The sequence below is a fragment of the Lissotriton vulgaris genome, chromosome 3_1, assembly GCF_964263255.1.
Source record: "Lissotriton vulgaris chromosome 3_1, aLisVul1.2, whole genome shotgun sequence".
NCBI lineage: Eukaryota > Metazoa > Chordata > Amphibia > Caudata > Salamandridae > Lissotriton > Lissotriton vulgaris.
In genome coordinates, this window is record NC_141689.1 from 1,921,776,310 (window position 1) to 1,921,790,842 (window position 14,533).

Consider the following 14,533-nt stretch of genomic DNA (forward strand, 5'->3'; position numbering starts at 1 on the left):
AGTTTTACCCCGTCTTGCTCAGCCTTTCATCTCTCTGAGGTCGATGACAGCGGTACCATTAAACTGCCTTTCAGTAGGCGAAAACCTGGAGCACAGAGGCTAGCTGGGGATAACACGCCACGCGCCACACTCTCCATCGCACCCACCAGGACTTTCCTGAGCAGACGCTGAAGGAGTGTACAGGTAATGTCAACGTGCATGATATTGAGCAGAGGGCGAAACCATCGCACTGTTTCCTAATATTGTCATCCTGCACTACACAGCACCGCGCTCTAAACAGCATAGCCCTGTGAGAGACGACAGCGGCGGCGCCGAAGCAGCAGCCGGAGCTGTCAGTGTCAGGTAGACCGACGCCCCTCCTCCCTGGCACTTGGTAGAGCCCACGTCTCCCCGCAGCTCCGGGAGTGGATCAGCAGCCGGATCAGCAGCCCCCTCCTCTCGCGGCCGCTGGGGGAGATATAGGAGCTGACGCAGCCTCGGGGGCAGAGGCTGAGAATCAGCACCAGAGGAGACTGAGCAGCGAGCGGCCGACAGCAGCAGACAAAGGCTGCAGCGGGACGGGCACGGCAGCGAGCGGAGCAGAGATGTCAGGGACGACGGGCGGACAGGGGCAGCTGCTGGGAGCGCTCAGCGTGTGTCTGCTGGTGCTCGGGAGCTTATGCTCGGCGGCGACCCCTGGGGCCAGGGGCGGGCTTGGCGAGGGGCAGCAGCAGGACGGCATCTCCTTTGAGTATCACCGGTACCCAGAGCTGCGGGAGGCGCTGGTCGCCGTCTGGCTGCAGTGCTCATCCATCAGCAGAATATACACGGTGGGGCGCAGCTCCGAGGGCCGGGAGCTGCTGGTCATCGAGATCTCCGACAACCCCGGCGAGCACGAGCCAGGTAAAGTGCAACATGTACACCAGCGTTCCCGGACAATGTATAGCAGATCTGTAACGACCGAGGTGCATGACACCGAGCAACTTGAACCCGCGAACAGAATTCTACAATCGGGTCCATCCGCAGAGTGCCCAGATATATGAAACCTTCCCCAAACGCTGAGCACCGCCCTCGTGTATATTCAGCGTTCCAACATTCACAATCAGCCACTCCGATCTATCATAATCTATGCACGTCACCCTGGTCCCCGCACTGTTAGTGCATGGCAGTACCCGTTGACACCTGCCCGTTCATATTATGTTTTATTAGTGTCTGCCAGACCCACCATTAGCCCCGCATGCCTCCCCAGAACCATTATTACCCATTAGCGCCAGACCCCTCATTACTCACCTGTGCCTACCCAGACGTATAATTTCCCATTCATTACCAGCAGACCAGCGTCTGCTGATAGACGTGTGCGTCTCTAGACTCGTTCATTCACGGTGGATAGTAGCCTAGCCCAACCCTCAGCCATACACGGCATATTTACACCTCTGCAGGCCCGGCCGTGTCACGGCTCTCCATCGAATCTCTGCTTTTGCTTTGGCACCACTTATCCGACGTGGCATGCTAATAGACTACATTACACTGTATTTCAGAACATCACCAGACCAGCACACAATCGGAACAAGCAGTTCAGTTGTGCCTTGAAATATGGCGCTTCCTTAAGTAGTACAAAAGAGGGTGGTAATGGACGGAGCATCTGAACCAATCAAACACTCACACCCAGTCAAAAGATCTGGGTTTAATCCATCACCGTTCTTTAGCCCACTCTGCCACCCCAGTTCAGACATGGCTATATGCAAATCAGTCTGACCCTGTGCTTCATGGGAACAGTCCAGCCCGAACTGCTAAGCCATGCCTTCCCTGGACCGGAAACAAGCTTCCGAGGACCGGTTTCTGGCATTCCAGCCGTCTTCAGCCCGGCTTGCTTGAATCCAGTGGCAAAGTGAGCAAGGGACTCACGTCTGAGCATACCCTGCCACACTTGTGGTGGCCAAAAGCAGTACAAAAGGGGGTGGTGATGGACGGAGCATCTGAATCAATCAAACACTCACACCCAATCAAAAGATCTGGGTTTAATACATCTTCGTTCTTTAACCCACTCTGCCACCCTAGTTCAGACATGGCTATATGCAAATCAGTCTGACCCTGTGCCTCATCGGAACAGTCCAGCCCGAACTGCCAAGCCATGCCTTCCCTGGACCGGAAACAAGCTTCCGAGGACCGGTTTCTGGCATTCCGCCGTCTTCAGCCCGACTTGCTTGAATCCAGTGGCAAAGTGAGCAAGGGACTCACGTCTGAGCATACCCTGCCACACTTGTGGTGGCTAAAAGCAGTACAAAAGGGGGTGGTAATGGACGGAGCATCTGAACCAATCAAACACTCACACCCCTTTTGTACTCCTTAAGTAGTACGGCACCGTCAGTGTTCTGGTCAGTGCGATAGTCCAGCCAAGAGGCAACCTTAGAGCGTAATAAAGAACCTCGAACATATCAAATCTATCATGTGAACCCCCCGGATAATAGTACCCCTGCTTAGTTTCTGAATATGGAATAAACCTGGCATACTTCCGCACCCCTTGAGACACCACTACAGCAAAAAAAATCAGTACTGATGGATGTGTTGTAAGTACTCTTCAAAGTATGTTGCAATCAGACTCAGTAGAACTGCTCTTTCCTTCCCTAGTCTGCTGCTTTCATACTTATTTCGACTGTGTTCTCTGAATTGGGTCCTAGAGGTCTAATTCACTAGTTGTTTGCCCAGAACATTGGTAATTAATACAATATTTGTGAGACTAGGTGTAAAAGAAACATATATATTAGATATATTTTTCAAAACTCTTTTAATTAGCATTTGCTCAATAAACTAAACGACAATTGGTACAATACTTTTCGCCAGGATGACACACAGTGCACCTGTAACATCACAGTAGAAAAAATGTCTACATCTTACCGATATATTATCTCTAGTACCACACTCTGTAACCACCCCCACTGCAGTCTCTAAAGCCACGACCTGGTTTTTCACGTTTCTTCGGGCTTGGTCTAACCTGGTCAGTAGACTTCTGAAATAATGTCCACCTGTCTTTTACCCGCACTCCTGGCAGAGTGAAGGGGTGCAGCTGAGGGAGACGTCCAGTGTTTCAGAAAATACCTTTCTGCCAGCAGAAGCCCCATGCTGATGAGTATTTGTTCACCCCCTGGGAATTTTCTTTCATTCATGATCCCTAGCAATGTCAACTTGAAGGACAGATCTCAGTGGACTTGTGAAGTTTTCCTTCCCACTGGCAACCCAATGGTCAGTCTCTACTCCATGACATTCCTCCGCTTCCTTTGGTGTCAACCCACTGCATGCCACATCTGAAAACTGTGTCCTATGCATGTTAAATGTTTCTACCTAATAGTAGAGCAACTTCTTGTGGTCATGGTCGCTCACGTCACCTACCCTGGACATGCCAAAGATGTTTTCCTATTTAAACAAATTCATCGTATTCAGATGTGTTAAATATGGTACTCCCGCAGAGCACACACCTGCCTCGCTTCAAGCCTATCCATTGGCTTGTACCAGCAGCCTATCACTTCTTTAGTGACTTGTCATGTGGCAATGGACATTCGGCTGCCATAGAGGGCATTAAGTAGAACTGTCCATATCATGTCAGCTCATTCCTGTCTCACAGCTGGATCTTTTTGTGATCTGAACAGCCAGTTCTTACTTACTGGCTGTTGTGTTCCCCAGTAGTACAGTGTCTGTCCACCTCTGCCAAGCCACCTTTGTACTTGGATTCTGCACACCTATTTATTTAAATTTGTTTTTATTGTTGCAGAAAAAAAGTATATCAGTACAGAGTAAACAATCCGCCGACGTGGCCTCAACATTTAGCCACGAACAGCTATGCGTGCAACATTTTCTCATTTTATAGAACTGGTACACATAAACATGACTTCGGTTAATCAGTACATTACAATCGTGTGAGGGCGCCTGCAGGCTGGGAAGCGATGGAACAGTATCGCCGTGGGGGCGGTGAATAAGGACAGGCGGGTGCTTGCTTGCCATAACGGCGCAGGAACTGGGTCTGTACTGTGCATATAATAGTGTTACCAGTGAACAGAGGGGTGATGAAACTGTGGGAGGGAAGCATGTAGGCGCTAGCAGGGTTCAAACAGGGAGATATCGGCCGCAGGGTGTCGAGGGGGGGGGGGTAAGGAAAAGAAAGGGGGGGGGGGAACCCCACGGGGCTATGCGCCCTACGGTCCGAAGTGGGGGGGGGGGGAAGGGGGGGGGATTGGCAGGGGGGTTGCTCTATCTCGGCTAGCGAGGTGGGGGCCAGGTGGCCGGACATACGAGAGGCCGCTCAAGATGTGGGGGGTTATTGGGGTTCGACCCTGGGGTGGCTCACATCAGGTAAAGGCTACCGGTCTTCTCGGGTGGGGGGAGGGGAAGGGTCAGGTGGGTCTCCTGCCTGCGTGGACTGTCGGAAGCTGTGAAGGAGCATGGCCCATTCCATGGAGATGGGAATTTTACGCGCACCCTTGGCTTCTTCTTCTCTTAAGGCGTCTTCCTCCGCTGCCGCCCATTTGCTAACCGCCCCTTTCCATTGTGCTATGGGGGGGCCCTCTGGGGATCGCCAGCGCATGGTTATACATCTATTGGCCAACAGGAGCGCTAAGGGCACGAAACGTCTATGGACAGGTTCCTGCTTTGGGATGTGGAGGATGCCTAGTGCACTGGACTCCCAGGTGGCTAGTGTGGTGAGACCCGTGAGTTCCAGTAGTGTGTTGTGTACTGCCCGCCAGAAGGGTTGAAGGTTGGGACAGTCCCAAAACATATGACGGAAATTTGCAGCAGGGGAACAGCATCTGGGGCATAGGAATGGTGTGGAGGGGTAGAACTTCTGTAATCGCGTTGGGGTGAGATATGCCCTGTGTAATATATAATATTGAATATTTTTGAAGCGGGCGTTCCTAGAGACGCGTTTAGGAGCCTCGAGCGCTTTGGTCCACTCTGAGTCGTGTAGAGCGCGGCCTATGTCCTCTTCCCAAGTGGCTCGTAGGGTTGTCAGGGGAGCGTATGAGAGTTCTCGGATGGATTTGTATAGCCATGTGACCAGGTGGCGACCCACCCCCATATGTAGGATAGCATGTATTACTGGATGCGTGTCTGGCTCGCCAGTTTGGAGATTGAAATGGGGCCGGTATCCATCGAGCAGTTGCCTGTACCTGAGGAATTGACCCGGAGGGAGCCCATATTCTGCGATCAAGCGGTCAAGCGGCTTCAACTGTCCCTCCTCGAAGAGTGATTCCAGGTCTGTGATGCCACAGTTGGACCAGTCGGCGAGCAGTGGAGCCGTGAAGTAGGAATCCTGCCTGGGGCTGCCTATTAATGGTAGCAGCGGGGAGTATGGGGGCCTATCAGGGGACAGCCGGTGAACCCGCATCATGCATCGGCGCGCTATCGCTACATGGAGGGGGTATGTGCGCCGTGGCTTGGTGCCCGGGAGAAGTAGACGAGTGAGCTCCGGAGTCGCGATTCTGCTAGTAGGGGTAACCGTCTCCTGAGGGTAACGGTCCGCCGTCCAGTAGGACAGCCACTGGAGCTGTGCCGCGAGAAAGTATGCCTCGAAGGATGGTGCTCCGAGTCCCCCCTGCATCGTGGGGAGTTGAAGAGTTTTCAGAGCGACCCTGTGGCGGCCCGCTCCCCAAATAAGAGTTCCCAAGAGGGAATCAACATCGCGAAAGAAGGATCTGGGCGGTATCACCGGCAGGTTTGTAAAATGGTAAAGGAGCCGGGGAAGCATCACCATTTTAGCGAGGGCTATCCGTCCTATCGGGGCTAGCGGTAGTTTATTCCAGAAGGCGACCGTCGGGCGTAGGCTAGCTAGCACCTTGCGGTGATTGCCTTCGAAGATGTCTGCTGGAGAATGGTACAAGCGAACGCCGAGGTACCGGGGAGCTTCCGCTGACCATGAGAGCTTATGTGGTCCGAGTTCGACGTCTCGGGGGGGTAGGTCTGGGTGTAGAGGGTAGACTGTGGACTTGTCCCAATTTACTTGTAGACCTGAGGCTGCTGCAAATTCCACCAATGTGGCTCCTATGGGGGTTAGGTCCGTTCCAATGTCTCGGACATATATGAGAAGATCATCCGCGTACATGGACACACAATGGGTTCCGTCTGCGAGTGGTACGCCCCAGTCTACACCTTCCTGACGCAGTCGAATCGCCAGCGGCTCGACTGCCAGCGCGAATAGGAGGGGCGACAAGGGGCATCCTTGTCTTGTGCCCCGTCGAACTTCAAACGCCGGTGAGATGCGTTTCCCGATACGAACTCGAGTGGTGAGGTCGGTGTATAGGAGGCGGGTATATACCATGAGGGTCGGGCCGATATTAAGGCGGTGCAGGACCGAGAACAGGTAGGGCCAGGTGAGGGTGTCGAACGCCTTCTCTAGGTCCATAATGAGGCAGGCGGCGCAGGGAAATCTGTCACGTACTTGATCTTGGATATGGAAGACCCGGCGGAGGTTCTGGGAGGTATTTCTCCCTGGGACGAAGCCGCATTGGTCGGGGTGGACCAGTGGGCGTATGATTTGTGCATATCGATCAGCCAGGATCTTCCCTAGGATCTTACAATCAGCCGATAGGAGTGTGATGGGCCGGTATGACCCCATGTGGAGCGGATCCCTATGAGGTTTAAGAAAGGTGACAATCACGGACTCCCGTAGCGACTGGGGCAACCTCCCTAAATGGAGTGACGCCCCGAACATCCGTGACAGATGGGGGACCACCAGGGAAGAAAATGTTGAGTAGTATTCTAGTGGGAAGCCATCCAGTCCCGGTGCTTTATTCCGGGACATGGCGCGCATCGCTCGGGTGATGTCAGAGGGAATTATTCTGGCGTCCAGTGTGCGTTTGTCGTCATCCGATATCGTGGGCAGCGTCAGGGGGTCTAAAAAGGGGTCCGCGGGAAACGGGGAGCAGTAAGCCGGGGCTTCGTACACTCGCGTATAATGGCGTTGAAATGCTAGGAGAATCTCGGCTTGTGATTGCACTAACACACCCTCCGGGTTGATGATGTCTGTGATCGGCTTGATTTCAGTTTCCTGCTTCGCCATCCAGGCCAGAAGTGCCCCGGTTTTGTCTCTGTCTTTGTGTACCCTAGAGGCGTATGCCCTAAAATTATACTTCCGGAGGTCAGCGCAGGCAGTCTGATATTCCGTTTTAGCCTCCGCCGTGAGCACGGCGTGTTCCTCCGAGTCGTCAGGTCGTGTGGTGAGGGCAGCTAAAGCTCGTTCCGCTGTTAAGAGCGTCCGTTCTAAGGCGCGGCGGACCCCCACTATCTGTATGATGCATTCTCCCCTCGCCACCACCTTATACGCGTCCCATTCCACTAGTACCGATGACGCAGTGTTCTCGTTGTGCGTAAAGTAATCGCGTATGCTGGATGTGTGTGCATCCCTGAAAACCGGGTCCGTTAGACAGTCTCTAGGGAGGCGCCAGGTGGGGACCGGTGGATGTGGGGGGCGCCAGGTAAGACGTATAATGTGGGCGTCATGATCTGAGAGGATCCGTCCCAGATAATCCGTAGATGTAATCTTAGGAAGGATCGAAGCAGAGCAGAGGAAACGGTCTAGGCGGACTCGGAGGTTGTGTGGAACCGAGTGGAAGGAGTAGATGCGAGCTAGTGGGTGTAGGTTTCGCCATGCGTCAGTAAGCGCCCAGTGTGTGGTCCATGCTCTAAAGAGGGCCGCCTGCCGGGGGGCCGGGGAGTGTGTGGGGGGAGGGTGCGAGCGGTCCAGTGAGGGGTCTAGTGTGCAGTTAAAGTCGCCTCCCAATACCCACGAGATTGTGGTGAACTGGGCTAGTACGCTCGTAAGGTGATCCCAGAACTGGTCCTGATCCGTATTGGGGGCGCAAATGCTGCCTAGGAGTACCCCTGCCCATCAAGAATGCCCTCTAGAAGCGCGTATCTGCCCATCCTATCTACTATGCGCCGGAGCGCCCGGAAGGGGGTACCTGGCCTCACCCAGATTAATGCGCCGCGCACGAATGCTGAATATTGTGTGGCACAGATGGTCCCTCGCCATTTGGCTTGTAAGCGATTGAGCTCAGTGGCGTTAATGTGTGTCTCTTGTAGAAACGCTATATTGGCTGCCATGCGTCGTATGTAGGAGTATACAGAGTAGCGTTTGCTGGGTGTGTGTAGGCCCCGCACGTTTAGTGTAAGGATATTAATGTCTGAGTGGGGGACAGCCATTCCTAGGGTGGTGTGGTTGGGGAAGGGGCTCCTCTACAATTACTGTGGGCCGCCCGTGTATGTGTGTCGTATGTGTTCCTGCGTGCCAAGCTTCCTCAAACGTGGGGGGGGTACTGGGGGAGTTAACAACAACTAGAACTTTGAGTGGGCAACTGTCCCAATACTGAGGATACGTCACTGGGGGTGACATATCCAAACTAGTGTCCCACTAGGGGAGAAAATCAACAGAAATTCGCGGGGGTGGCAGCATGTGTCGCTGCTGGGCCTGTGTGCGGGTCGGGCTCTAGTAGGAGAAGTGTTTATCGCTCGCTGGAGCTCACAGTTATCCGGTAGAGTAGTCTAGGCTTCTAGACGTCGCGCATTACAACAGGCAATCATGAAAAGGATATGTCAGTTGACAGTTCAGCTGTTCACGATGAGGTGGCAGGCTGGCTGGCTAGGGCAGCGTCCAATGTGTGCGCCACAACGAGGGGGGAGGAGATTGGGCCAAATCCTGACATAGTTCCATCACTGTCCCGGTCTTTCTCTGGGGTGAACAGGTGTGGTTGACCTTCCAGGTCCGAAGCTGGGGGTGACAAATGTAGTCCGGTGGCCGCCCGTATGGCGTCTCGTCGTTCCTGCATGATTTGTGTGAGATCGGGTGAGCCCGCCTGGGAGGACGCCTGACTCTTGGAGCGGCTAGATCGCGCGCGACTTGCGCCTCGTCTCCTTGATCGTCCGGAGTCATTGTTGCGTGTCTTCTGGGGTCCGGGTTTAGGGATCAGTGGGCAATGAAATTCGGTCCAGTCCTGTGCGTCCGCTGCCGTGTTGAAGAAGAGAGCTTTCCCTTTGTGGATCACTTTAAGGCGGGCAGGGAACAGCAGGGAATATTGAAGATCATTTGCGCGGAGGCGCCTCTTGACTTCCAGAAACGTGGATCGTCGTTGTTGGACCTCTCGGGCATAGTCCGGGAACACCATAACATGTTGGTCTTCTACCTGCAGGGGGCCCGCCGTCCGGGCCGCGCGGAGGACCGCATCCCGGTCTCGGAAGTGTAGGAACTTGGCTAGCATGGGCCGTGGGGGGAGACCAGGCTTGGGTGCCCGGGCTGGGACTCTGTGGGCCCTTTCGATGGAGAAGTACGGCGACCGGTCGCAGTCTGGGGTAAACGATTTAGTCCAGGATTCCATGTAGGTCAGAGGGTCCGAGTTTTCAATCCCCTCCGGCAGGCCCAGTACGCGACTGTTACAGCGCCTCGAGCGTCCCTCCAAATCCACTGTGCGTTCTTCCAGGGTCGTCACGCGGCGCAGGATCTCCTGCATATCTGCTTCCTGCGATTTCACTGCTGGTTGTAATTCAGTCACGATCCGTTCACCCTCCTTCACTCTGTCCGCTAGTTTACGGTGTTCATCCCGAATCAGGTTAATGTCTGTCGTCAGGGTACCCAATCTCTCTTCCATCGAGAGGCGAGACATTTCAATTGCCGCTAGCACCTGGTCCAGCTTCGCTGATAGTGTAGGGTCGGTTTGCGACGCATTGGTCTGTGTCCATGCCCTCGTCTGTGGCATCTTCTCGACAGCTGTTTCCGGGACTGCTTGGGTGGCCCTCGGCTTCCCCATGGGTGCTGCTAGGAGGGAGAGGGGGTTCCCCCCTTGGTTGCCGTGAGTCTCGAGGGCGGTAGGTCGTCGCCACGCAGTATCGCCGGGTGAGTGGCAGTTGAGTGCCGGTCAGCTCCTCCAGTCCCCTCCGGGTTCAATGCGAGGCTCGTTCCACCTCGGGGGGGCCTCCGCCAGGGGTGCCAGGGGCGGTGTGCGGTTGCCGGGGTCGGCGGTTCCGTCCGCGTGGGGGTCCTCCCCTCTCTGTGTGGAGGGGCCCAGTATCCGCGTTGACCGGCAGGGTAAGGTCGGGAGGCGTGGGCCAGGGGGGGGGTCGCTGGTACCGTCTTCAGTGCAAGTAGGGCGTTCCTATCCACAGAATGACTGTCTTCGGCGCCAGGTCCTCATGGGCGCCATGTTATGGTCAGGCACTCGGGTTCACCGGGCAGTTAGTTGAGGTGACCGCGTTTCGGACACCCTGGCCGGGTGGCGGCGTGTCCAGTGGCTTCCCACGAGGTCGCACGTGAGATGGAGGTCACCGGGGCGCCGGCGTGAGGTCCTCGGGGGGGGGGGGAAGCCAGAACGGCACTCACCGCCCTTGATTATGATGGCGGGTTTTTGTAGTACCCGGCTCCGTGTAAGCGGCGCGCCTCTTGCAGTCCGCGATGGCAAGCTGTCCAGTTTCGAGGGGCCCGATCAGGCTCCTGGCGGGGGACCGGCTTCGAGGTGCCGGGGCTCCGGGGTGGCTGCCGCCATCTTGCGAGCCGGGGCTCCGGGATGGAGGAGAGCGCCGTTCGGTAGCGCCGCTTCTGCAGGATGACGGCTCAAGGGGCCGAGGTCGGGGCGCCACAGTCAAGACCCCCGGGGGGGGATGGGTGAGACCCCCACTCACCGCTCACATTGAGGGTGCCGGGCACCTGGGGTGGTCAGCGCCGTGCCGATGGTGCGCTCGCTGGTTCCTCGCGGTCTGTGGTGGCAGGTAGTCCGAATCTGGGAGCCGATCAGGCTTCTGGTGGGGATGCAGCCTCGGTGTAACGGAGCCCCGGGGCGGCGGCCGCCATCTTGTGTGTCGGGGCTCCGGAGCGCAGAGAGGCGCTGTGCACCGTATATCCCGGTGGGCTAACGTCGGCGCTCTCACAGGCTCTCCCGTAGCTGTCGCTGGTTACGACTTCTGGGGTCGCCCTCTAGGAAGCTGGGTTTCGGCGGTTCACGGGTCCGCAGGGCTCAGTAGCGTCTGCCATTTTCCAGGGTCGGCGTCCCTCGGTCTCGGCAGGGAGCAGTCTGGCTCGCGCTGTCTGTTTGCAGTAGCTGCTGGTCACTCAAGGGGTGCCCCAGTGTGCGGGGGCATCCCGGGTGTGGATTCGGGTATGTTGAGGCTCCCTGCGATCCAGGAACTGGGCAAGATGCTAGCCCGATCGCGGAGCCTCAGCAGGACACAGCCGCCATCGTGGCTTGCTAAGCCACGCCCCCTCTGGATTCTGCACACCTATCATATGCCTCTTGTTTGCTCAGATGAATTACCTTAAGTTTTTGTAGATTTTCCTAAAGAAAACTCTACTGGGATTTAGAAGGGGTATTTCTGAAGTACACACAACAGTCTTTGGAAGTAGAACCTCTCAAATATAGCCACACGACCTATAATTGATATGGGAAGCGAGTTTTGTTGTGTCACATTTTAGTGTGTGGGTTGTAGGAGTGGTAGCAAGTTCAGCTCTTATGCCCTTGTGGGTGTCTAGTGATGCCTGTCTCTAGGTATTTGAAACTGCTGCTTGTTACCATTATCTGAGTTTGCCACTCAACAGCTGATGTGTCTCCCTAGCGTGGATAAATCACTGATTTACCCCAACTGACCAATAAACCTAAGATCACCACCAATCTATCAACTATATCTATAGATCACCAGCCAGTCCATGTTGGGTCCCTAGTATATATCAACAGGTTATCTGCATATAAAGAGGCTCAATAATTTTGCCCATTGCCCTACAAGAGACCATACCACCGTGCAGGTCCTGCACAACTCCATCAATTCTAATTCAGTTTGCAAGCGGCTCAATAGGAAGTGCAACAAGCATTTGCAAGGCAAAGGGTCTCTCATTTGCAAGAGTTTAAGCTATTGGCATTTTAAATGACAATGCCTTTTATATATTTATTTGTTTTGATAATTAACACATAAATAAAAGGCAATGTCATGTACAATGCCAATAGCTCAAATTCGAAACCTATTCAAAGAAGCGGCCGCCATTGTCCTGGGCTGCTCAGAAAGTGAATGCGCACACGGGGCGCTGAATGTTGCATGAAAGCAATTCGTGCCTGCAGTAGGAGAAACGCATTAAAGAAAATAGTGCTTACAGATTAAAAAAAGACTCACAGGGTAACACCCGAAGCAAAAAGGCCAGTCCTCATGGGAGGTAACGAATGAAGACAAGGCGGTACTAAGGAGAGACTAACAAGCCCATTAAAGAATCAGAAGGCAGCATTTACGAAGGATAATGACACAGGCAAATTACAAATATGGGCAGAGAATGCGCAGGGATTCTATTCCGTACTGCAGTCCATCATGGCTTGCAGAGCAGCACATGCGCTGTCCTGGCCTATTCTAAAAAGTAGTGGTGATAGGGGGCAACCTTGGCATGCGCCAGTCTATCCTGAATAGAGAACATCACTCTGTGCACACGTACTGATGCACAGGGTTCCCATTATAGGAGCTTAATATAACATATTGGGGCATATTTAATTTGATTAGTTTGACACTAAATCAAAGTCAATAATATTAATCTAAAATTGTATTGCATCCACTACAATGCCTATAACTGCATCACAAGTTAAATATGTAATTAATATTCTTCCCTCAGCCTATACTAATTCTGGTTACCATTTTTTTGGCGGCGCAGTATTATTATCATGTGCTGTAACAAATGTGATTTAGTAGGCGGTATCCCTGAGGCAGATTTCTGCCTTCAAAGGGAGAAAATTAAGTAATTTGTTAAGTCTTGCTGTGGGTGGAATTATTTTTTGATGTTCAATGCGTTGTTATATTAACATATGTGGTGCACATATGATTATAGAAAACAAATTGGATGTTGATAACCTGTTTTTTTTAGATCACAAAAAGTTAATTATTCAGACAAATGCATCAATGGCTAAAGGTAATTAGAGAAAAACTGATGCTGTTTTTCATGAGACCAAGAGAATTTCCTCACCTGTTGGGAAATATACCAAATAACGGAAGCATAAATAGGTATGTCTTGCATTTGTCAGTGGACGTCCATGTCTATTTACATTTTTCAAGAATTTTTAGTTTTTCCTGTCTGAACTAGGGATGAGCGAGAAATTGCACTCTGCTGGCAGAGTTTGCGTAATTTTTGGCACTCTGCATTACACTTGTAACGCAGAGTTTGGGGCAAATTCTGCCAACCACCTTGTGGCAGAGTTTTTTCTTGTGCGCAGCTCACCAATGGTAGGTTGGCGAATGCAAGCAAGATTTGGCATCCCTTTCTATGTGTACTGCTTAATGCAGCATGCATATAAAGAAGAAAAAATTAGGAGAAATAATGTTATGTCTCCTCGTTACGCCTCCTTTACACCTCCCCGTCGGGAGGCGTAGTCTTTTGATGCATTCCCAGGCTTACAACTTGTTGTAAACCTGGTAATGTGTCAAATGTCATGGGTGTTACGTGGAAACACCCTCTGTAACGCCCATGGCATTCCTCTCCATCACAGTGTGAGGTAACGTAGCGAATTGCACAAGGGTGGAGCCGAATCCTACAAATACAGGAAGACAGCACTGATCTACAGTGCGCATGTTGGATTGGCTGGCCATGTTGCGACAGTCATTCCAATATGCACACTGTATACCCAGCAATCCAAAGGCTGTGAAACAGCCTGGGGATTGCTGGCACAGGCCCCCAGCCTCAAAATGAGCACTGGGTGAATCTGCTCCCACCAATCCTGCAGCTGCTTTGACAGCATGAAATCAGCTCCAGGATTGGTTGGAGTTGCGTTCCACAAGCAGGAAGTTCTTGCTTGTGGAAAAGAGAAGTACCGCACCGGTCATGCTCCAACTCCGCATTTATGGTGAATCGTGGACCTACGTGCCTCACCATTTCTGTACTGAAGCTAGCTGCCACTGCTTTCGATTTCACTCTCTTTCTCTCTCTCTGTTCTCTGCCTTTGAAGCACAACCCCTCCAGGGTAAGGTTAGCTGTGTAATGTTCTGGGCCATGTTAAAAGATGCGAGCAAAACAATGTTAATACATCCATGAATTGCATTTACATTTAATATGAACATACCTCACATAACTCATATTTTAGTGGAGGAAATAGTGGGATCAATTACATCTTAAAAGATGCACATTGAGGCACTTTGATAGGAAACGGTTGTATCATTTGGGATGCTTGACACTGGTAGTCTTTTGATTGATTTTCTAAAGCTGCTGTTGATTCAGGGTGCTACGTTTCTTATAAAACATTAGGGGGCTTATTTACAAGCCTTCTGCGCCACCGGTGCGTCACTTTTAATATGGGAAAAAGTGACACAACTGTGGCGCAAGGGGATTGTAAATTACCCCCTATGATTTTTTTTCAGACCATTGTATCTGGGTAAAGTACAACATGTTCCTTCTTTGTAACAAGTTTGAGGTAGGCACTGTTATTTTGTGTTCCAAGTCGTCAAGAATAATGCCCTGATTCTGGTACTTTGCCCAAAATGGTTTTTTACCTGTTAGAGTTTGTTTTCAGAGGAAGTAAATCCATAAAGAATGTCACTTGTGATTATTTGTCTTCTGTGCTTC

At 52.6% G+C, this 14,533-nt stretch overlaps 1 protein-coding gene across 1 annotated transcript in view; it reads left to right on the forward strand.

Annotated features, from left to right (window-relative positions):
- Nucleotides 1-368: 368 nt before the first annotated feature.
- The window catches only part of CPE (carboxypeptidase E), a 359,008-nt gene continuing 344,843 nt past the window's right edge, over nucleotides 369-14,533 (forward strand). Inside the window, exon 1 of the mRNA XM_086962397.1 lies at nucleotides 369-882. Within this exon, the coding sequence (XP_086818523.1) occupies nucleotides 585-882 (298 nt within the window). The 5' untranslated portion in view covers nucleotides 369-584. The remainder of the gene's footprint in view (nucleotides 883-14,533) is intronic.